The 25,068-nt window shown below is 40.2% G+C and overlaps 1 protein-coding gene across 1 annotated transcript in view; it reads left to right on the top strand.

Moving 5' to 3' along the window:
• Positions 1-563: 563 nt before the first annotated feature.
• SHCBP1 (SHC binding and spindle associated 1) overlaps positions 564-25,068 on the top strand; it is a 38,933-nt gene continuing 14,428 nt past the window's right edge. The window contains exons 1-10 of the mRNA XM_002721561.5: positions 564-722; positions 5,658-5,825; positions 5,996-6,111; positions 8,139-8,347; positions 13,321-13,413; positions 17,854-18,087; positions 18,179-18,347; positions 18,655-18,775; positions 22,069-22,200; positions 22,773-22,891. Coding sequence (XP_002721607.1) covers positions 620-722; positions 5,658-5,825; positions 5,996-6,111; positions 8,139-8,347; positions 13,321-13,413; positions 17,854-18,087; positions 18,179-18,347; positions 18,655-18,775; positions 22,069-22,200; positions 22,773-22,891 — 1,464 coding nt within the window. The 5' untranslated portion in view covers positions 564-619. The remainder of the gene's footprint in view (positions 723-5,657; positions 5,826-5,995; positions 6,112-8,138; positions 8,348-13,320; positions 13,414-17,853; positions 18,088-18,178; positions 18,348-18,654; positions 18,776-22,068; positions 22,201-22,772; positions 22,892-25,068) is intronic.

Raw genomic sequence — 25,068 nt, 5'->3', positions numbered from 1 at the left:
GGTACTAACTGAATGTTGCTGTTCCTGGAGGTACAGTTGCGTTTAATTAATAAAAATAGATTTACATATCTAACTTTACGGCCTTTGAAAATACCTTATTGTGTATCTGTATCGATGGAGGAAGAGCGCGAGGGGGACAGAGCGAGAAAGCGAGAGAGAGAGAGCGAGCGCGAGAGAGAGCCAGAGGGAGTGGGGACCGAATGATTCTTTGTGGTGAGTTCCGAGAGGTGGCTTGTCCAAAGTAATGCCACTGATAATGGCAGAAACGAGTCTAAATATTATGCTTTTTGATTCTTTCTGTACCTCATTTCCAGCTAGGAATGGCTCATTAGTTTTTCGGAAATCATCCCAAATTTTGTCGCTATCCAGATTCGTCCAGTAAGCCCAAGACCGAGAACCCGGCTGGGAACAGCCGCCCGATCCGCCACTAGATGGCGTTGAGGCGCTGCCGGCGGGGAGGGCGGAGGCCGGAGGAGACCCGGCTCCGGAGGAACGGAGGTGGGGCGGCGGGGAGCGCAACCTTTCTTTAATTGGTCCAAGAACCTCGGCCGGCTATCCAATCAGAAGCGCCTGCGTCATCACGTCGCGGGTCTGGGGCTGCCTCCCGCGGAAATTTGAAATGGCTGAGGGTTTGCTGACGGGTGGCTTTCTGGGGTCTGAGGCCATGGCGCAGGAGTTCACCGACTGGGTGGCCGAGGAGGAGCCGGCGTCCATGGAGAAAGGTGAGCATCCGCCGGCCTAGCTCGAGGAGCCGCCTCCTAGTGGCGGGCAGTTCCTGCGGCGGCCCGGGGCCTCCGAGTGGACACCGGGGAGGGCGCCTGGGTCTCAGGCCTTCCGGACGCGGGCGGCCAGGGCGGGACCCCCACTCCGCGCGTCAAGGACTCGAGGTTCCTGGGGACAGCTTCCCCTCGGCCCGACCTCTCTGGCCTCCGCTTCCCCGAGACAGCAGGCAGCTGGAGTGGGCCGGGAATTCCTTACCGCGGTGGGCTTCGGGGAGCTCCGCGCGCGTTTGTCGGTAGAGTGGGCACGTTTGGGTCATTCGCATCTTGGGGGTCGGAGCCACTGCTTTTCGGAAAGAGGAAAGCTGGGGATAGCGCCCCTGAGTTCTGAGGGCAGGTGACCTGCCCAACGCTAGGGGGCTAACAGAGTCCAGAAACGGGACCTGTGTCTCCGTTCTACGTTCTTGGAGATGCCACGAATACATTTTCTGACATTTGTAAGCTGGTTCAAGTTTTTCCTTGAACGTTTCCAATGTGTCTTGTATGGATAGAGACCTGGTGGAGTGTGACTTAATTCCACTACTAACCCACCTTGCGAACTGGCCAGACTTGCTCAGCTTTAGTTTTCCTGTTAGAAAAACGGAGCCAGCGGCTTCACTGGGAGGTGAAGATGAAGGAAATGCCGTGTGACGACTCATTCTCGAAGCTGCTGTAAGGAAAGACAAATACTGCATGATGTCATTTATTTGTGAGTGCAGAAAACCCAAGCTCAGAGGAACAGAACAGTGGCTGCCAAGGGCTGGAGGAAGGGAGATATTGGTCCAAGAAGACGGAGTGGGGACCTATAGGATCTGGAGACCTACAGTGTAGTGACTGTGGTTCCTGATGCCCTGTGGTGTGCTCGAGATTTACTGCATGCACACACGATGACTATGTGAGCTCACAGAAGTGTTGATTAGCTTTATTGTGGTAATCATTTCTTAACGTATATGTGTTTCAAAGATTCACATCGTACAGCTTCATTGTAAGTTATTTGTCAGTTATACCTCAATAAATTGGAAAAACAAAAAATTAGCTGGAAAGAATGCCGAAATAAAGTATAATTTCTTTTTTTTTTAAATGATTTATTTATTTATTTGAAAGACATAGCAACAGACGGAGGAGAGAGAGAGAGAGAGAGAAAGAGAGAAAGAGAAAGAAACAGACTGACTCAGCAAGTGGCTGTAACAATGCGTTCTGGGCCAACTCCATCCTGTTCTCCCACATGGATGGCAGCGGTTCAAGCCCTTGGGCCATCATGCACTGCCCCCCAGGCACATTAACAGGAAGCTGGATTGGAAGCAGAGTAGCCTGGTTAACTCACTCTGCCACAGTGCCAGCTCTAAAGTATCATTTCTCCAATAAACGTACGTATTGTTGAAGTAGGCGTACTATTTTTGCCTTCTCTTTATAGGTGAGGAAACAGCAGCACAGAGATGGTCACAGATAGTAAGGTATCAGTTCCCTCTGACTCATATACAGCAGTGTTTGTGAGCAACAGACTCAAGTATACTTTAGTCATCTCTGGCCTGAAGTAATTTCGGTGGCCTGAACAGAGGCAAGAAATGGAAGGAAGAGATGGGGGAAGAAAGCCTCCTGCTAATAATAGTCTCAGATATTTTCCTTGAAACCTCTCTACATGTTGCCCCTAGCATTGTTTATTTAGTAGTTTTTTTTGTCTATTAAAAACATCTTATTATACAGAGTTAGCTAGGTCACTGGCTGAATCATGCAGTATGAAGCATAATTACATTCAGCTCGAACCTGGTGTGATTTGCATTTTTTGATCTTTTCTTAGACACAGTCATTGAAATTAGTGAGGAGGAACCTAGTAGCTTTAGTGAAGTAAACCTTATACATTATTGAGAAGCTCTCACTGGGGCCAGTCGTGTGGTGTAGCAGATAAAGCTGCAGCCTTCAGTGCTGGCATCCAGTATGGGTGCTGATTCAAGCCCTGGCTGCTCCATTTCCAATCCAGCTCCCTGCTGATGTGCCTGAGAAACCAGTGGAGGATGGCCCAGGACCTTGGGCCCCTGAACCCCTGTGGGAGGCCCAGAGGAAGCTCCTGGCTCCTGGCTTCAGATTGGCCCAGCTCTCTGACCATTTGGGGAGTGAACCAGTGGATGGAAGACCTCTCTATCTGCCTCTGCCTCTTTGTAACTCTGCCTTTCTAAATAAATAAAAAAGAACCTCTCATTCCTGCTTATTGAGGTACCATCGGCAGACTGATCCTGTAGAAAATAAAATAAGAGTTTAAGTCATTTAAGGCACTTGAGAGAGCGAGCGAGAATAAGAAACGAGCTGCCTTTAAGGCAGCTATGTGGAATTACTATTTTTAAAAATGTATCTGTATTTGAGAGGTATCTGTCTCTCATCCACTGGTTCATTCCCTAAATACCCACAATGGTTGGGATTGAGTTATCCTGAAGCCAGGAGCCAGGAGCCAGGAACTTGGTCCAGGTCTGTTTCTTGGGTGGTAGGAGCCCAGTCACTTGAGCCGTTATCTGTTGCCTCCCAGGATGTTCATTAGCAAGAAGCTGGAACCAGGGACAGAGCTGGGATTGAACCCAGGTACTCTGGTGTGGGATGTAGGTTTCCCAAGCGGCATCATGATTGCTGTACAAATGCCTGCACCTGCGAACTTATTTTGGAAAAAAAAAAAAAAAAAAAAAAAGCCCTATAAGATAGATTGTCATAGACCATCTGGCTGGAGGAATTGGTATAGACCCCCAAAACTGGGCCTATTCACCTGATGTACTGGAAGCCAGTTACTGACATCAGGCTGGTGGAAGAAAGACCTTGATTGCAAAGCACAAAGCGAGGTGCCAGGAGCTATTGCTTAAGTTTTGGGTTCCCTGAAGGGTAGGAGTAAAAAATTCTCGCAGATTGAAGTTGGGGTTGAGAGGTGTGTGTTTGGCTCATGTTCATGTTCCTGGTTGGTCTGAGTGCTCATGCTTCTCCTTTGATTGGTCAGCAAGATTGTGTCCTTTAGGGAATTAGAAAAATTATTTATTTGAAAGGCAGAGTGGCAGGGTAAGGGAAAAAGAGAGAGAGAGAGAGAGCACCAGGAACTCCATTCAGGTCTCCCATGTGGATGGTAGGAACCCAAGTACTTGGGCCATCATCTTCTGCTTCCCATGTATTAGCACGAAGCTGGATTGGAAGTGGATCGGCACTTGATTTCACTCTCTAGAATGGAATGCCATTGTCACAATCAGCGACTTAACCCATTGCGCCACAACACTCATCCCATCCTTTAGGGCATTTTGATGGTGGCCAAGTGGGTACCAGAGGCTATTTGCAGGTGGGAATTGCTTTTTACTCAGAGTCTGGAGTTCTTGGAAAACAAATCTCTCAAGACAAATGTCAAGATGTTATCTCTAGGGGAGGTAAGTGACTTCATGAGTCTGATGATTGGGTACCTTGTAGGGCCCGTTGCACCACTCCCTTGATTTAGTAAGTTCATTTTAGAAAAATCAGGGCAGGGAAACTCTAAGGGAGGGAGGCTAGGAGACCATGGAGATGAGGACCTAATGGGATGTAGTATCTGTATCAAAGGCATTGTGTAGGGGCTCGGTTTCAACAACTTGCTAACCATTGTAGTAAAAATTATAGCTGTATCCTTTAATGAAAACTTTGGTTGTTTCTATTAAAACAATCCGCTTCCTGTGTTTCCCTGAAGAACCTCACAGAACTACAAAACCTAACCCGTGAAAGATCTTAAGCTCTGGGCCAGTGTGGTGGCAAAACCAGTTAAAGCCGTGGCCTTCAGTGCTGACATCCCATATGGGTGCCAATTTGATTCCTGGCTGCTCCTCTTCTGATCCAGCTCTCTGCTTATGGCCTGGGGAAGTAGTAGAGAATAGCCTGAGTGCTTGGGCTCCTGCACCCATGTGGGAGACCTGGAAGAAGCTCCTGTCTCTTGGCTTTGGATCTGCTCAGCTCTGGCCATCACGGCCATTTGGGGAGTGGATGAAAGAACTCTCTCCCTCTGTCTCCACCTCTCTTTGTAACTCTGACTTTCAAATAAATATATCTTAAACACACACACACACACACACACTCCATAAAAAAAATACTTAAGCTCTTTTGTTTTGAGGTAGAACTTGGATTTTATACCCAAAGGAAATGAAATCCACATATGAAAGAGTTACCCTCATGTTTATAATAGCAGCTCAATTAACAATAGCTAAGATATGGAGTCAACCCAGATGTCCATCAACTAATGATTCTATAAAGAAAATGTGGTATATATACGTAATGGAATACTACTCAGCCATAAAAAAGAATGAAATCCTGTCTTTTGCAGCAAAATGGATACAACTGGAGACCATTTTGCTGAGTGAAATAAATCAGACCCAAAAAGATAAATATGTTTTTTGTGATTGGTGGTAGCTAATATATAGAGTACAAAACAACAACAACAACAACAGTGTATATGAGCTAAATTAACATCTTAGGATTTGATTATTATTTATAGCTTTGTCTATATTCCTGTGGAAGAGTGGTCTTTTTACTTTTAACTTGTTGGACTCTTTAGTTAGTGGAGGATTAATTTGTGATTAGCAAGTAACTTAAAAACATGTTATTGCAAAAATTAAGAGAGAAAACAAGGAGCAGGAGGGAGGGAGGAAAGTATCATATTTTTAGAATTGTACCAATGAGCTACATGAAGTCTGTTCTCTTTATATTAGTAAATTAGGTTATAAGAAGAACTTGGAGTTTGAGATATGTTTATGTTTGGAAGACTAATTTCTTTTGACAATGATAGAGATAAGTAGAGTATTCATCCTAAACCTTGTTTTGGAGTTTCAAAGCAAGAGTGTATAAATAGAAGTATTTTAAAGTCACTGGAAGTACTTGGGGTAGTCGAGCCTACTTATTTTGTTTTTCTTTTAGGTTTGTTCCAAGATGAAGATTCATGCAGCAGCTGTAGCAGTCAAGATAAGCCAGGCTCTAGTTTAAAAAGTTTTGTGCCAGAAGGAAAAACTCTTTTCCCAGAAATTTTCCAAACCACTCAACTTTTGTTCTATGAGCGATTCAGCGCCTATCAAGATTACATTTTAGGTGAGTAGGTTCTTTTTTGCTGCTTTTATCTTTTTAGTTCATACACAGATGTCTGTCTCAGTCTCTGCAATTACCAGTTTTTGGTTCTGAGAGAGTAGATGTAAATGGATTTATTAACTTCTCTGTGCTTTGTGCATGCTCAGTTCTTACTGTTCTTCCTTTGTTTGTAGCTGACTGCAAGGCCTCCGAGGTAAGGGAATTCACAGCTGAGTTCTTGGAGAAGGTCCTTGAACCATCTGGATGGCGGGCAGTCTGGCACACTAATGTGTTCAGGGTGCTGGTGGAGGTAAATTTAATTCTGTTGTTAAGACATTTGTCTCTAGCTAGAAGCACTTTACTTTAGACTGTTATAGCCAGAGTGCTTATTTTTAATTAAAGTTTATGAGCTGATTGAAAATAGCATGTTTTTCACATCTAATTGCTGTGGTGTATGAAGTGTTCGGCAAATTTTAAAGACAACCAAGGAGGAGCTACTTGGAGATTAAGGTGGTTTAAGTTTCAGTGTCCTTTGACAAGGGGAAGCAGATTATAAACCTGGGAGGTGGAGGAGTTACTTTATATCAGTCAAAAAACACAGAGTCCTAATTATGAAGTAAATGGAGTTTCAATTAAGTTTTTACCTCCTTAGTTGTAGTCCATTAATTGGTTCAAACCAAACAGGTACTTCTAAAACTAGCTGATTTTTTGCCTAACAAATTTGTAGATATGTGGTAATCTCTTGGTAACATGCTCCATTGCAGAAAGTAAAAACAATCTTATTTTTCAACTGCCTGGGCCTTTTTCATTAAATTTAAACTCTAATTACAGCTGTGAATTTTTCTCAGTGTTTGTTAACTGGACCACAAAAAGCCCTGTTAAGCTAGAACATTAAACCAGGAAGTGTGAATGCAAGTTGTTGCTGCAGCTCCTTTAGAAAATGACATCACACATTCTGCAGTGGTTACGTGCAAGGCTGTGGTTATAGCTGCTCTGTATGGGTTTTTAAATTTTGGATTGTGTTAAAGTCTGGTTGAAATTCAGTTCTGTTTGATTAAGATAGTACTGTCTACCCCCAGTTAGTTCTCTGAAATGAAAGTCTTTTTTTTTTTTTTTAATAGATTTATTTATTTGAAAGGCAGAATTATGGAGAGAGAGAGAGCGAGCAAGCAAGCGAGCTTCTATCTGCTGGTTCACTGCCCAAATGGCTGCAATGGCAGGGCTGGGCCACACTGAAGCCAGGAGCCAGGCGCTTCATCTAGGTCTTCCATGTGGGTGCAGGGGCCCAAGCATTTGGTTCATCTTCTGCTGCTTTCCCAGGCGCATTAGCAGGGAGCTGTATTGGAAGTGGATAGCCGGGACTTGAAACAGCACCCATATGGGATGCTGGTGTTGGCAGGTGGTGGCTTAACCTGCTATACCACAATGCCAGTCTCAAAAGTCTTTTTTAAAAAGCTTTATTTATTAGGGCCTGTGTTGTGTTGTTGCCTTTCAGATAAATAGCAAAATAAATAAGTAGAAAGTGACAAGTTAAAATAAAAAGTTAAAAAAAGATTTATTTATTTGTTTACTTGAAAGGCAGAGTGACAGAGAGAGAGAGAGAGAGAGGGAGGGAGATAGAGGGAGAGGTCTTTCTGGTTCACTCCCCAGTTGGCTACAATGGCCAGGACTGGGTAAGACCGAAGCTAGGAACCAGAAACTCCATCCCAGTCTTGGGCCTCTGCCAATGAATTTCCTAGCTTGTGGCTTCAGCTCTTCTGTCTCTACCTCACTCTCTTTTGATATGGCTTTCAAATAAATAAATAATTAAGCTTTTAAAGAGAAATAGAAGTGCGCCATTTCTCTGCTTGAAATATCTAATGCATTGCATTTACCAAGGGCCTAGTGTTTGCTGTATGGCCTCACCTTGTGCTAGAGAACATGTACAATGCAAACTCCTGATGCCCTCCTTGCCTCTGTGTAGCCTCATGTCCTGCTCCTGCCTGCTCCCCTGCCCCACCCCCCTCTATTTTCCCCTTTTGATTCCTCCATCTGCTTGTTTCTGCCAGAGAGGCTTTTGTTTTTCATCCTGCTCTGCTCAACTCAGAGGTGACTTTTCTTGGCATCCCAGCAAAACAAGACCCCCACCCCTACTAGTTATTGTCTGTCACATACTTGTTTATTAAACATTTTATTTATTTTTTTGATTATAATGTTAGAGGCAGGCCTGTCTTATTTATTCTTTATATTGTAGAAGAAGGCTCCCTGTCCTCATTTCAAGTTTTAATTTTCAAGTTTAGTATTTTATATGTATGTATGTATTTGATTTCCATATATTGTTGCATTTAAAAATTTCAGGTCACAGCCGTGGACTTTTTAGCCTTGAAGGCAGTGGTGCAGCTTGCAGAACCATACCTCTGTGACTCTCAAGTGGACACTTTTACCTTGGAGTGTATGAAGGAGCTCCTTGATCTCAAGGAACACCGGTTGCCCCTGCAGGAGCTGTGGGTGGTGTTTGATGATTCTGGAGCATTTGACCAGACAGCACTTGCAATTGAGCATGTCCGGTAGGAAAAGAAGTTGATAAAAATAACCTCACGGCCAGAAATTCTGGAGGAAATGAAGTGATTTCTGGTCAGCGTTAAATCCAGATTTAAACTTCAAACTGTAAACTTGGTCATTGCAATAATTTAGAATATTGAAAGATTGGAGAATCTTTTTTAAGTGAAAAAATTTTTTAAATATTTTAAGTGTTTATTTTTTGATAATTCCAAATTTACAGAAGAGTTGAGTACAAGGAATTCCTCTGTATCCTTTATCCAGTTTCCCCAGATGTTAAGAAAAGATTGAAATTCTTAATTTGGTTTGTATGTATTTAGAAATTGCCTGAAAAGTTGTAGATGCTTTGGATATTGTTGATGTATTCAAATATGAGAGGGCAGAAGGAAAGAGGAAAGGAAAGAAAGAGAGAATTGGATATTATTATGCTTTCTGCACAGATAAGACTAATAAACATTTTTTTCAAGGATGTGTCTTGTCAAAGAAGGTGGTTTTTAGTCTACTCTCTTGGATCCTTAGGGGACATATTTATACCTTTCAGTTTTTTACATTTTTTTTTTGGCATAGTTGATTTTCATTTGCACAGTGTACATTTTGTCCCTAAAGTGAGAAAGAAAGCCTATCAGACCTAGATTCATAGATATGCTTTTAAAAATTTTCAAATTTTTGTAGGTATGGAACTTGGTAGAAAGACAGGTATTTGGGGTTGGTGATAGAGGAGCCTGGCTAAATTTGCTCTTCATTTTGAGGGCTCAGATTCCAGTCAGTGCTCGGAGAAGAGCAAACTATGAGAGTTTTCATCTGCTCATTGAATTAATAGATATTTTTGTGCCCAGCTCTCGGTGGAATGTGGGGTATGACTGAGGTACACAATAGACACAGTTGCCATCTTTGGAGAGTTGTCACTCTAAAGGAGGGAGATGAACCTTTATGAGATAATCACCCAAAGAGATCTCTATCTCTGTCTCTGTCTCTGTCTCTGTCTCTATATGATTGGAAATAGGAGTGAGAGCTATGAAGAATTAGTATCCTAAACTAGGTCAGGGTGCTGTTCTGTGATTATTTCCTGAGGAAATGACATTTGAACTTGGGTCTGAAGGGCTAGTTAGGTGAAAGAGTGATGAGAGAGCAGGTTCAGGATCTCAGTGAGTTTCAGAAGCTGAAAGGCCATGGTGGCCAGAGCATAGACAGTACGTGGTGAGACCTAGGGAATTAGATTGGAGATTGGCAGGGTCAGAAAGTACAGGGCTTTGTCAGCCAATAAATCATTTTTTTCTTTAAGTGCAGTTGGAAGCCATTGAAAGGCTTTCATTCTTGGGAAATATGCTCAACTTTGTGTTTTAAAATGTTCATTCTGGCCGCTGTGTTGAAAATGGAGGGAGATAGAATACTGAGACCAGTTAAGAGGTAAGATAAGACTAAGGTGGAATGTGGAGAGAACAGATGGAAGTTTGAGGCAGTAGAATGGCTACAACTTGGTGCATGTGGGAGTTGAGGAGATGTGAGCAGATGGGGGGAGTCAAGGCTGACGCCCAGGTCTCTGGGTTGTAAGAATAAGCACTGGAGGAGACTTAGATGGCAATGATAGGTACATGTCTGATAGTATGCTGGTAAGGATGAGATTTGAGTTGTGAAATATCAGTATAAGTTTATCAGGTAGAAGAAGTAGAAGGCTTCTGACTGGCATTTACGTGAGCTTTGAAAGAGCTTATGAAATTGGGAGTTTATATGCGCAAGCTCTGAGGCAGGAGAGATGCCTGAGAGCTAGAATATGAATCCATGGAACAGCACCTCATTCAGGACTTCTTTCTGTGGGCAACAGGGAGCCAGCAGAAGCTTTTCTTTTTCTTTTTAAGATAGACTGTGACAGGGTGAAGAAACTGAAAGCCCAATCTACAAAAATTAAAAGATGGCTTCATTTTCAGTGTTCTTTCTATTTTACAGTAGAACTTCTTGAGTTACACATGGTCACAGCCTGTACTTCTGACATCCAATGACACTTCTGTTTCTACTTTACCCCTGAAATGGTGGTCAAGGTCACCACAGACATCCATGTCCAGCTGGTGCTTCTCTGATCTCATCTTGCTTGACTTCTTAGCTATATCCTATATATTTAGTCATTCCTGTCTTTTACTTTTTGTTATGTTTGTAAAAAGGAAGCTATTAACAGAGTTTTTTTTTTTTTTTTCATTTTTATTTATTTAGAGACAGAGATGGAAACCTCCCATGTGCTGGTTCACTCCCCAAATGTCTGCAACAGCTAGCCTTAGACCAGAATGAAGCTGGTAGCTGGGAACTCAATCTGGTTCTCCCACATTGGTGGTAGGAACCCAATTACTTAAGCCATTACCACTGCATCCCAGGGTTTGCATTAGTGGAAAGTTAGAATCAGGAGCCAGAGCTGGGGATCGAACCCAGCACTCTGTTGAGGGACATGGATGTCTTAACTGCTAGGCTAATGTCCATCACAATTCCTATCTTTTTTTTTTTTTTAAGATTTATTTCATTTACTTGGAAGAATTGAGAGAGAGGTAGAGAGAGAGATCTTCCATCTGCTGGTTCACTCCCCAACAGCTGGAGCTGCAACAGCTGGAGCTGTGCTAATCTGAAGCCAGGAGCCAGGAGCTTCTTTCGGGTCTCCCACGTGGATGTAGGGGCCCAAAAATTGTGCCATCTTTTACTGCTTTCCCAGGCCATAGCAGGGAGCTGGATCGGAAGTGGAGCAGAAAGGACTAGAACCGGCGCCCATATGGGATGCTGATGCTTCAGGCCGGGGCTTTAACCCATTGTGCCACAGTGTCAATCCCCGCCCCCCATCTTCTTAATGCACTCTCCTTTCAGCCTTTGGGGTATCACTGTTCAGTTGATGTCATTTTGGCCAGCTCTTCTTACGCTCAAACTTTAGAATGTTGGGAGTTACTCAAGAGCAGTCATATGCCATCATCGTAGTATATTTTCTGTTTCTAGACTGGGTGATTTATAGATAATAGACTTATTTAGCTCATGTTTTTGGAGCCTGGGAAATCCAAGAGCATGGTTGAGCCCTCATAACCAAATCATCTCTTGAAAGTCCCACCTCATAGTACTGTTGCAATGGCAGTTAAATGTCAGCATGCATTTTTGGAAGGGACATTCAAGCCATAGCAACCATCTTTTCTTTAGTTAAATTTGGAAGACATTAGAATCAGTTGGAGGGGCCAGCATGGAGTGTTGCGGGTAAAGCTGCCACCTGCAGTGCTGGCAGTCCATATGGGCTCCAGTATGAATCCTGGCTGCTCCACTTATGATCCAGCTCTCTGCTATGGCCTGGGAAAGCAGTGAAAGATGGCCCAAGTCCTTGGGCCCCTGCACCACATGGGAAACCCGGGAGAAGCTCCTGGCTCCTGGCTTTGGATCAGCACAGCTGTGGCTGTTGTGGCCAACTGGGGAGTGAACCAGCGCATGGAAGACCTCTCTCTCTGCCTCTCCTCTCTCTGTGTAACTCTGACTTCCAAATAAATAAATAAATCTTAAAAAAAAAAAAAAGAATCAGTTGGGGATTTTCTTTATAGAAGTATTCCAACTGTTACATGAAGAATGAATGATAGAGTCAAAATATCAATTATTTTGTACCCACTAATGAAATAAAGTTTCTGGGTAATGGTCATTAATGGTTGCTACAGTCATTAGGTGAAAACTGATAGGGGAATTTGTAATGGGTGGATCAGGTTACCACCTGATCCACTGATCAATATTTACCTCACAAGGAGTGGTGTGCAGACATTTTGTGCTTTCTGATGGAAGTGGTACACCCCTCTTGATGTACTCTTCACTGCCTCCCCCAGCCAAATCTTAAGCTGATTGAGTTTATTAGACATAAAGGAAATAACATGTTAAATGAGCTCATGGGGATATAGTCAACAAAATTTAGAGCGTGGGAAACTATTAAAAATTGCAGAGAAAAAGAGGAATAATCTATGGAATGAAAGTGATTTAAGACATCAATTAAATGCACCAGCTGATCCTTGTTTGATCCTATTTGAACAGTCAACATCAAAAGAGACAATTAGGGAAATTTGAATACTAACTATATTTAGTAATATTAAAGAATCTAAATATTCTTTTAATATAATGATTTATTTTAGAGATATATATTAAAAATTTATGAACAATACCATATATTTGAGAGTTGCTTTAAAATAATTCATCAGGATTGTGGGGAGAGAGAAGCAAAGGGGTGAGTAGGTAGAGCAGAAGTGAAATAAAACTGCCTATGAGTTTGTAACTCTTGAAAGTGAGTGATGGATACCTGTATTCATGATCCTGTTTCTCTATTCTTTTTATGTGTTTGAAATCTTTCGTAATAAATTTGTTAAATCACTTAGGAAACTAAAAATAAATGGATGCTGAAGAGACCTCTCTCCTATCCCTTTTTGGGATTCTGATTTATTGGTCTGCCATAAGGGATCATTTTTTAACAATGTGCAAGGAGACCCTATTGTACAGCCAGGGTTGAGAACTGCTTTATATTATATCCCTAGATGATCTCATCTATTGCTTTACTACCATCAATACGCTGATAACTCCCACATAGTTATCTTTGGCTCTGACCTATCTCTTGAGCTCTGGGCTTACATATTCATCTGCGTACTTGACATCATCCATGTGGATGTCAAATGTTCAATCTGAGCATGGCTAAAGGAGAATTCTATTTTCAACCCCAAACCTATTTCTCTTCCAGTCTTTGATTTTTCAACAAATGATACTGTTATCCTCACAGTTCTGATGGTCAATAAATAGTTCTGAAAAGAGAAAGTCCTAACAAAATCAATGTTGTAGAGAAACTTCTGTAGCTGATACAAAGAAGGTCTTTTTTGTGTGACTCATACTGTTTGCTATAGATGATAGAATTATTTTATTTTACTCCTTAGCTCTCACCCCTCCAAAACTCCAATGTTTTGAGCCAGTGATTGAATTTGAATGATACTAAATTCCTTTTCAGGTTTTTCTACCAAAACATTTGGAGGAGTTGGGATGAAGAGGAGGAAGATGAGTATGATTATTTTGTCAGATGTGTTGAACCTCGATTGAGATTGTAAGTATTATTACTGACCTTGCACATGTTGGAAAAGTTATCCATGGTTTTATTTTACCTGTGTGATGTGTGTATGTGTATACTTAAGGGGCCTACAGAAACAGAATGATATACAAACAGTGCAACCTCTTGACATATCATTAAATGAAAGTTGTAAAAGTACAAAGAAAAATGCAGTTATTGTTTATAAATGGAATTTAATACTAGGGAGTTGAAAAACATCTACGGTAATAGCTCAATATTCTGTAAATCTGAATAAAATCCTATCAAGTTAGTGTGTTAAAAGCCCTTTACTAAATTCAAACACTATTGTTTGGAAAACAGTGAAATGATTTGAATTATAGAAGACTTTTTGTTGCTTTAAGTTTTTAAGGAGCACTTTTCAAAGTATTATGACTTTACTCTAAGTTCCTGTAGTAAAGTACGTTAGACTAACGGATTTATCTAAGTATATTTTGTTGAGGTCCTGCCTTAAGTCTTATTTGACAAGGAAATAAATACTAAATAGTTATGGAAAATACTAAATAGTTAATATTAGTGATAAATACAATTTTCCAAAAATACATTCTTCTAATTTATTGTATTTTGAAGAGAAAAGCTATACAAAAATACCGAAATTAACTATGCAACCCAAATAGTTCTGTATCAATCTTATTGCATGTGGTGTTTATCTTTCCACTAGATGGTGCTCTAAGACTAGCAATTTTTCCTTGCATTCCTGAGCAGTAATTTAATAGACAGTGCAGCACAGGGAATAAAATTAGAATTTGCACACCAAAAAAAAAAAAATTGTAAAAGGTAATTTTTTTCTCTGTGTGAATTATTTGACTATATAAGATAAGATAGTAAGCCTTTGCATTTTTGTGGAACTCAATTTGCTTTAGTAAGTTTTTCTTGGTTTAAATAGTAAATAATAAAAAAAAATATGAAAGTCTGATAAATGGTTCTACTTGGTTTAGAATTCAGCCATTTCAACTCTTTATAAATTTGGCTGTGATTTCTATTTAGTCTTTCCAGTGTTACCATTGTGCATATTCTATTTTTCCATATTCAATAAAATGCCAGAATTTCAATAAACTTGAATTTTTTGGGGGGTTTGATATATTTGCTTTTAAAGATCAGTGATTGGTTTGATTGAAGTGAAATGTAATGGTAGGTGAATATCGTGTATCTGGCAAATTCAGTCTTTACCTGGAGAAGAATTGTACTGATTTGACATTTTGCATGTCCTAACAACAAGAAGCGATTTACATACATACCTTGCACAGATGGGAAAGCATAAGGGAGGAAACGTTTTTAGTTGTGGAGAGGAAACAATGGTTCTTGATGGAGAAACTGGATGTTATCAAACATTGGCAAAAAAGGTCCCTGTGCTAATAAGATAGGAGTTATTCACAGGCAAGATTTAAAAGGAATCAGGTCATACTGTCTTAATTTTTCACTGTGTGGTAAATATTTTCTAATTCAAAATACACTGCTTCAGAGTTTAGGGATCTGAGATGCAGATACTGACTCATTGTTTCCAGACTACGAAGCATCAATATAGTGAGAAGAAATAGCTAATAGACCTGGGTATGTGAAATGCTAGGAAACATTTTTTTTAAAGGGAAAAGGTTTATGGTCGAGTGGGGGAAACCTGACAGGCTGCCTCCCTGTGCACAGAGAGAACAGCAGCCTGTACTGGGAGAGTAGGTCTTATATAACGCGAGGAAACATTTAAAAATAACTTTGACCTTAACCTTAACTCATTAGATTGAATCAAACAGTCAGTGGTTTGGTCTTCAGTTTCGTATTTTCAAAGTGGATTTCTAGAATATTTTTCAATGGCTATAGATTAGCCAAAGCAGATGAAATCCTTGCTTTTCAAACTGCACCTAATTCATTTACTTGAAAAACAGAAAAAATATTTTTTATTAGTTTTAAATAGTATTTTGAGTGTCTACCATAATTTGACGTAAATTGCTTTAGGATGTGGCTCTATTTTTTAGCCTCCTCCAATCTTCTTTAGAGTCTAAGATATCTAAGGTAATGTCTTTTATTTAAGTGCTTATTTGTTTATTTTTCATCTACTTGAAATACAGAGTGAGGGAGGGAGAAAAAGAGAGGGCGAGAGAAAGATATATATATTCCATCTCCTAGTTCTCTTCCCCAAATGCCTGCAATAGCCAGGGCTGGACCAGGCTGAAGCCAGGAGCCTGGAACTCCATGCAGGTCTCTCACATGGGTAGCAGAGGCCCAAGTATTTGAGCCATTACCTGCTGCCTTCCCAGGCACATTAGCAGGAAGCTGGATTGGAAATAGAGTAGGCAGGACTTGAACCAGCACACTGATATGAAATGTGGGCATCCCAATTGATGGCTTAATCTGGTGGGCCTTGGTGCCCACCCCAGGCAGTGGTTCTTACACTTTGTTTCCCAATGACATTTCCAGGGGACTTAGAAAATCTCTCTGCTTCAAGAGATCAGTTTAATTGGTCCGGCTGAAAAGTCTAAGCATCTGTAGTTTTAAAAGTTCCCCAACCAGGATTACAAAGTACTGACCTAAGGCATAGCTAGTCAATATACATTTTTTTAAAAAGATTTATTTATTTATTGAGAGGCAGAGTCAGAGAGAGAAAGAGAGAAGGAAAATCTTCAACCACAGAAAGAGAGAGAGAAAGAAAATCTTCAACTGCTGGTTCACTCCCTAATTGGCTGCAGTGGCCAGAGCTGAGCCCCTCTGAAGCCAGGAGCCGTGAGCTTCCATTGGGTCTCTCACATGGGTGCATGGACCCAAGGACTTGGACCATCCTCCACTGTTTTCCCAGACACATTAGCTGGATCAGAAGTGGAACAGTCAGGACTCGAGCCAGTGTCCATATGGGATGCTGGCACTACAGCTGTTGGCTTTACCTGCTAAGCCACAGTGCCAGACCCTAGTCAATATACTTTTAACTGAGAAATAAAATTAAAAATCATAAGTAATGGGGCCAGCTCTGTGGCGCAGCAGGTTGAAGCCCTGGCCTGGGGCGCCAGCATCCCATATGGGCGCCAGTTCAAGTCTTGGCTGCTCCTCTTCTGATCTAGCTCTGTGCTATGACCTGGGAAAGCAGTACAAGATGGCCCAAGTCCTTGGGCCCCTGCACCCATGTGGGAGACCCAGAAGAAGCTCCTGGCTCCTGACTTTGGATCAGCTCAGCTCCGGCTGTTGTGACCGTTTGGGGAGTGAGTCAGTGGATGGAAGACCTCTATTTCTCTGTCTCTACCTCTCTCCTTAACTCTCTTTCAAATAAATAAAAATAAATTGAAAAAAAAAATCACAAGTAATGACAATAATATTGTATTTCTAAACCTTTTTTATGCCCATTAACTTGATTGTACATTGATAAGTTATTGCAGCTAGAATTTTTTTGTTCTATACATTTTACATGATATATAAATGAATAAATTTTAAGTGCGAATAGGGTTGCCTAGTATAAGATCACTCTATTAAATAATACTCTCTCATTTAATAATGATAGCTTCATTTTTTTCCCCCCAGAATCTTTTTTTTTTTTTTTTTTTTTTTTTGACAGGCAGAGTGGACAGTGAGAGAGAGACAGAGAGAAAGGTGTTCCTTTTGCTGTTGGCCGCCGCGGCCAGCGAGCTGTGGCCGGTGCATCGTGCTGATCCGAAGCCAGGAGCCAGGTGCTTCTCCTGGTCTCCCATGCAGGTGCAGGGCCCAAGCACTTGGACCATCCTCCACTGCAGTCCCAGGCCACAGCAGAGAGCTGGACTGGAAGAGGGGCAACCGGGACAGAATCCGGCGCCCCGACCAGGACTAGAACCTGGGGTGCCAGCGCCTCAGGCGGAGGATTAGTCTGTTGAGCTGTGACACCGGCCTCCCACCAGAATCTTAAAGGCTTATGTTTTTGAAGTTCTCTAGTAATCTTCCTGAGAAAACATTCAGCATAATTTTGTGCTGTTGTGGTTTAAATGCAAGGAAGGACTAGATTATTTGAATCATTTCTAATTTTTGATCCTATACATATGGTAATCTTAAACACTGTTATGAAACAATTTGAAATACTTCCCTCCCTATCCTGGCTCCAAAATTGTCCCCTGCCACCCACTTATGAAGATTTTGGATCTAATGTATGAGAAGAAAATAGTTTCTTATTAAACAGTGATTACAAATTGCGCAACTTGAACTTTCAGTGTTTCTAAAGCATAAATGCTTGAATCTATGAAAAAAAAAATAACTCTTCAAAAGGAGAATTAGTGACCTTAATGAAGTGGTGCTTCAAAACTTTGAATAGCTTCTACTTATAATAGAGTGCTGTTCAGAAAGACTTAACATGTATCTGAGTTTTATGCTATGAAACATTTTCTTGCTGGGTCTTTGAGGACTAAATGGGCTGTGTTAATGATAGGAAAATGTGCCTGAAAGGCAATGAATTTCAATTTGCTTTTAAACTTTCAGGCATTATGACATTCTTGAAGACCGAGTTCCTTCAGGACTCATTGTTGACTACCAAAATCTGTTGTCTCAATGTGAGGAGAGTTACAGGAAATTTTTGAATCTGAGAAGCAGTTTGTCAAATTGTAACTCTGATTCTGAGCAGGAAAATATCTCCATGGTGGAAGGGTTAAAATTGTATTCCGAGATCGAACAGTTGAAACAAAAGCTAAAACTTATTGAGAATCCTTTGTTGAGGTATGTGTGTCTTTGTTATTCTTAGCTAGTTAGCATCTTTTGTTAATATCTGTCTTACTGAGAACTGATAGGTCTGTGTGGTTTCTTTAAGATATGTGTTTGGTTATCAGAAGAATTCTAATATCCAAGCCAAGGGCCTCCGTCCAGGCGGTCAGAAGGTCACCCATGTGGTCTCTTCCACCATGATGACTGGTCTGTTGCGGTCCCTACTCAGGGACAGGCTCTGTGAGGACCCTTGTAAGGAAGAAACAGAAATTCAGGTAAAAAGAGTTTCTTGCTCACTAGGTAACTTTTTCTTTTGATTTACCCCATATTTTCATGAATGCTACCAAGTGTTCCTAGGAGCTTCCTAGTGCTGGTTTTCTTGAAATGGGGAGTAGGGGGAGTGCTGTATGTCATCAATAGTCACCTACCAAACAGGACTTGACTCAGTGCAACTATCTATCAGAGCAGATACTTAATTCTGCAATTTTGACTCCATTTTGAAAATGAGACATGAAGGCACTTGGAGTAATTCTCAGGTTGCATTTGGGGGCTATGTATTTGCAATATGTTGTTGTTTTCTAGTTCCATAGTGATCCGTTGTCTGCCATAAATGCCTGCTATGAAGGAGACTCTGTTATCGTGTGTCCTGGTCATTACGTGGTGCACGGCACATTCTCCATTGCTGACTCTGTTGAGTTAGAAGGTGAGTATGGAAGAGCTCACAACCAAAATCTCATGCATGATACCTATAAGGAGAAATCTTGGCTCTTGTTGAAGCTCTATGAATGATTTCAAGTGAACTGCCTGGAAACATTAAGAGTATTTAAAGCATGCAGGGAATTGACCAAGTGTTGAACAACTTGAGTTGTAGCTGTTTATGACAGTATGTATATTGGAAAGATGTTCACAGGCACACACAAAAAAAGACCATTATGAAGAATCAGACCTTCCAGATTATGGGTGGTTTATGGAATGGAAATTAATTTATATGATAAAAAACATTTCCAGCAATATTTTTTCAAAATTTTGTATTTTTCTGTTTGTTGCTTGCTGTTACAACTGTTGTGAATATCTTAGTGTCTGTTTTCTCTTTTGTTATATTTGTTTTTTTTTAATTTATTTTTATGAGGGATGTATTTAAATTAAAATTGGTATGAAAAATTGTTTTAATTCTTTAAAAACTTGCTTAATGTCACAAATGCTACACTTTGTGTCTTGACCAAAGTATACTTTTGAGGATATGAGTATTGAAAAATTCTATTGAAATAACTTTTTAGCAGTTATTCATTTAGAGGGATGCCTAAATGTAGGTTACCTTATAGTTGTTTATCTTGGTCCTGTGTATTTCCATAATGTGTCAAATTTAGATGCACCTGTTCAACTATTTGCCCAAGCAGCTTTAAGTTAGCAATAAAAGTTGTAATGCAAAAAATTGTATATCATTTTGGGACTTGTGCAGCTGTTCACAAACTGCATAAGCTATGTTCTTTATCTTTATCTTGTCAGAACTTCTTAATGGGAGCAAGGCTGGGAGTTTAATTTCCTGCTGTTCACTAGTACCTCGTCTCACCCTCTTTTGTTTTATGTGTGTAATTTTTGCTCTTTCTCTTCTCCCATATTTGATTTATAATAGATATATGTGTATAAATAACACATCTGGGGGATAAATCACTGCAATAAAAACACTTTATTTTTTGGCATAGTGAGAATAACAATGATCTTGTAGATTGTGTGGTAGATAAGAATTCTTCCTAGATTGGTGAAGAAATTATAATGTAATTGCCAGGGTGTCATAAATAACCACATAGAATTCTGATAGTTAAGTATAAAAATGACTATAAATTTACTAACAGAGGGCATTTCTGAGAACTGAGGAATCAAATAGTGTCTCTAGTGTGAATATATGGAGAACATGTTCAAGAGTAAGATTAAAGCTTATCTGATACTGATCTATAGCTAACACATAACATATATTGAGTACCCACAGTTTACAGGGTTTTAACAGTACTTACTGTAGGTCATTTGTGTTTAGAAAATCCATTTACTTTGATGATGGTTTTGTGTTTTAAACTACTAAGAATCTGTAATATGTTTATATAAGAAGAACTTTTCCTCAGAATGCAGTTATTTAAAATTTAAAAAATTTTTCCGATGATAAAATACAATGATAAAATAAAATCTGCAAAGTACAAACAGACATGTACAAAAAATTGGAAGCAAAGCCATTTGTCTTACTCATAATCTAATCATACACAGTCTACCCCTGGTAACATTTGGTTTATGAAGTCCTGAATTCTCTGGTGCTTCCAAGTGCTTGCCTATACTCGCCACATGGCAATAAATGGCTTTGCCTGTTTAATGCAGTTACTTCATTCATTTGCTCAAGCAGACTCATCTTGAGACAATGAGAGTTATTTCTTACAGCTTTATCTCTGTGGTTCTGTTTTAGGAGGAAAGTTAGGCAAGTTCCCTAGTTTTCAGATATTCTAATTTTTTGTGAGCTCTGAGAATCTCACCTTGCATTATTAGTTTGATTAGGATTAATAGAGATCCATTGTTATTGGTTGGTTAACAAGATAGGTTGTTTTTTGCAATAGCTGAGACACTTTGAAGTTAGTCTTATTTTATATCAATCTGTTTAAGAGATAGTAAAATTAGATAATCTTGAAAAATGCTTAGGTTTATTCAAATGTAATTCATGTTTAAGTCATAGACTTTTTGAGTCAGAAAAAAATTCAGAAGGGCTGAATGCTGTCAAGCCTTTTGACCCAGGTGTGAGTACTTTGGATTATTTATGTATTTTTTAACAGCAGTTTTGTAAGTGAATTCAGTGCTGAGCTGGTCTGAGGTGGTTGATAAGATAGTTTTCTTGATATAAGAACCAGTTGGGGAGTTATTATTATTATTTTTGTTAGAGATTTATTTTATTTATATGAAAGGCAGAGTCACAGAGAAGGAGACACAGAAAGAGAAACAGACCTTCTATCCTCTGGTTCACTCCATCCAGGTCTCCCATGTGGCTTGTGGGGGCCAAAATACTTGCGCCATCTTCTTTTGCCAGGCATGTTAGCAGGGAGCTATATCAGAAGCACAACAGCTGGGACTCAAACCAGTACTCTGATATGGGGTGCTATTGTCACAAGTGGCAGCCCGAGGAGTTGCTTTTTTTAAAAATTTGATGGGCCGGCACCGTGGTGCACTAGGTTAATCCTCCACCTGCGGTGCCAGCATCCCATATGGGCACTGGTTCTAGTCCCAGTTGCTCCTCTTCCAGTCCAGCTCTCTGCTGTGGCCCAGGAGGGCATTGGAGGATGGCCCAGGTGTTTGGGCCCCTGCACTTGCATGGGAGACCAGGAAGAAGCACCTGGCTTCTGGCTTCAGATTGGCATAGCTCTGGATGTTGCGGCCATTTGGGGAGTGAACCAACGGAAGGAAAACCTTTCTCTGTCTCTCTCTCTCACACTGTCTGTAACTCTACCTGTCAAATAAATGAAAGAGAAAAAAAAGAAAAAATCTTTAAAAAAACAAATTTGAGAGGAAGGGAGAGGGAGACAGAGAGACAGAGTTCCTAACTACTGGTTCATTTGCCAAATTTCTACAATGGCTAGGGCTGGGATGGGGCCAGAGCCAGGAACTTGATCTAGGTCTACCACATAGGTAGCAGGGACTCAACTTCTTGAGCTATAATCTGCTACCTTCCAGGGTCTATGCTGGCAGGGAGCTGGAATTTGGAGCTGGTGTCAGGACTCAAATCCAAGTACTCCGATTTGAGGTGTGGGCAGGTGTCTTAACTGCTAGGTCAAAAACCCAACACTAGGAGAGTTATTATTAAATTAAACAAACTGTATGAAAGATAACTATATTCTATTTAACTGCATCTGGATTGGTTGGTTTCAAATTATTATTTGGGTCATTTGAACTAGAGAAACCTGGTATCACATTTTTGTTTAGACCTTTCCCTTCACCCACCTTAGGTGTTCTTGTTCTCTTCCTTAGGTTATGGTTTACCAGATGATATTGTGATAGAAAACAGGGGCAAAGGAGATACTTTTGTGGATTGTACAGGTGTGGATATTAAAATCTCAAACATAAAATTTGTTCAGCATGATGCTGTAGAAGGAATCTTAAGTAAGTATCTGTATGTTTGGTATATGATTTGCTCTATATTTTGAAGGAAAACTTTGCTTTCTATAGAAGACAGAATTTGATGAAATATCACTCTTGAGTTTAATCTCTCTTATTTATTTGAGAGAGAGAGAGAGAGTGAGAGCATTCCCATTCCCTGATTCACTCCCTAATTGCTCCCACAGCTGGGATAGGGCCATATCAAAGCCAGGAGCTGGGAATTCAATTCAGGTCTCCTATGTAGGTGCCAGGAACTTGCTGTCTTCCAGGGTGTACATTAGCAAGAGCTGGGATCAGGAGTGGAATCAGGTCTCAGACTCAGGTATTCTAGTAGGGGATGCAGGTGTCTAGACCATTGTCCTAACTGCCAGGCCTGTGTGAAGAATGTTGTTTTTAGATTTTATAAAATAGCTCAAAATATTCATTGTTACATATTTTATTAATTTGTAATTCAGGTAACAAAGTTTAAATGGTAGCTTTTGAGAAATAGGCTCTTTCTAATGTAAGCTCTAGGCTAGTACCAACAATAGAAAAGGCACATTACCTCCTAAAGCAGTTGACTGTCTTCATCATAGTCATTCACCGTGGCAAGACTACATTGGAAAACTGTGTATTGCAATGTGAAACTACAGGAGTCACAGTGCGAACATCAGCAGAATTTTTAATGAAGAATTCGGATTTATATGGTGCTAAGGTATGATAATCTCTTATTTTGGGGGAAGCATATAGAAAAAAAAATAAAGGCATACTCCTATTCTCTGTTTTTAAAGAAGTTCAGACACATATCTACTAAGCCAGTTGTACCCATTTTTAAAAATATAGCCATTAATCATTCTCAAAATAGAAATGAGAAAGAATAATAATAAATCTCACAGTTACTCTGTGTGTGGTAAACTTTTTAAAATTCTGGATTAACAAATACTTGCATTGTCAATAGGCAATTTCTTTTCCATTTTCTTATCTTATCTTGGTGTTTGGAGCTTACCAGCGTCTCTTTCCAGTTCTTTATTCGGAATATAATACATAATAACCCCACTGTGCTGCCAAATACCAGAACCCATTATGTTTATCTATTTTGTTTTGGTACCTATTATCCAAACTCCCTCCGTCTTCTCCCCACCCTTCCCAGGCTTAGTAATCACCCTTTTAAATTCAGAGAAAACATGTATGTGTGTGTTAAATAATTATTTTATTATTTTGATTTCCGCATGTGAGAACTTGCCATATTTGTCTTTCTGTGTCTGACTTATTTCCCTTAATATAATGATTGTTGGTTCTGCTACAGATGTCAAGATTTCATTCTTTCTTGTGGCAGAATAATATTCCATAGGATGTATACACCACATTTTCTTTGTCTGTTCATCCATTGATGGACACCTAGGTTGATTCCATATCTTGGCTATTGTGAACAGTGCTGCAATGAATGTGTGAATGCAGGTATCTCTTTCAAATGCTGATTTCATTTCCTTGGTATATATACTTAGAAGAAGGATAGCTGGGTCATACAGTAGATCTGTTTTTAGTTTTTTGAGGAATCTCCATACTGTTCTCCATAATTTCTGGCAGCAGTTTAGAAGGGTTCTTTTTTTCTCCATATCCTTGTCAGAATTTGTTATTTTTTGTCATTTTGATAACGGCTGTTCTAACTGGAGTGAGATGATGCTTCATTGAGGATTTGATTTGCATTTCTCTGATGACTAGTAATGTTAAGCATTTTTTCCTGTGTTGGCTGGCCTTTTGTATTTTCTTTTGAGAAATGTCAGTTCAGATCCTTGGCCCATTTCTTAACAGGATTGGTTGTTAATTTTTTTTCGAGTTTCTATATATTCTGGATATTAATCCTTTGTCAGATGAATAGTTTGCAAATACTCTGTTCCATTTTGTTGGTTGTCTCTGTTACTCTCAATTGTTTTTTCTGCTTCTTAGTGTGATACAATTCCATTTGTCAATTTTTGCTTTTTTTCCTATGCTTTTGGGGTCTTATCAAAGTAATTGTTGCTTATCCAATGTCTAGAAGTGTTTCCACTATTTTTTTTCTTATAGTTTTATAGTTCCAGGTCTGAAATTTAGATCTTTGAACCATTTTGAGTTGGTTTTTATGTAGGGTGAGTGGTAGAGATCTTTGCTTATGGTTAGCCAGTTTTCTTAGCACCGTTTATTGAAGAGATGATATTTTCTCTAGGCTATGATTTTGGCTTTTTTGTAAAAGATAAGTTGTGTGTGCATTCACTTTTTGTGCTAGTACCATGCTGTTTTGGTGATGCTTCCAATTCAAAACTGCTTTAGCTATTTGGGGTCTTTGGGGTTTTCACATAAATTTTATTTTATTTTTTAAAGATTTATTATATTTATTTGAAAGGTAGAGTTACGAGAGAGGTAGAGACAGAGAGAAAGAGAGGTCTTCCATCTGCTGGTTCACTCCCCAAATGGCTGCAATGACTGCGGCTGGGCCAGGCCAAAGCCAACAGCCAGGAACATCCTCCGGTGTCTCTCACATGGGTGCAGGGGCCCAAGGACTTGGGCCATCCTCTGCTGCTTTCCCAGGTGCATTAGCAGGGAGTTGGATAGGAAGTGGAGCAGCTGGGACTAGAACAAGCACCCATATGGGATGCTGTTGCAGCAGGCTGGGTCTTTAACCCACTGTGCCGTAGCACCGGCCCTCATATAAATTTTAGGGTGGCTTTTCTTCTGTGGAGAATGTTACCTATTTTTTTTTTTTTAAATTTAAACTTTGAGAGTGAGAGACAGAGAGAGAGAGTGACAGACAGACAGATACTCTGGGAGAGCTACCATCTGTTGGTTCACTCTACAAATGTCTGTGATGGCCAGGGCTGGGCCAAGTCAAACCTGGGAGCTGGGAACTGAGTCTGG

The sequence above is a fragment of the Oryctolagus cuniculus genome, chromosome 18 (genome assembly GCF_964237555.1).
Source record: "Oryctolagus cuniculus chromosome 18, mOryCun1.1, whole genome shotgun sequence".
NCBI classification, from domain to species: Eukaryota; Metazoa; Chordata; class Mammalia; order Lagomorpha; family Leporidae; genus Oryctolagus; species Oryctolagus cuniculus.
Note: the sequence above shows the minus strand (reverse complement) of the source record. Positions and strands in the feature narration are given on the sequence as shown.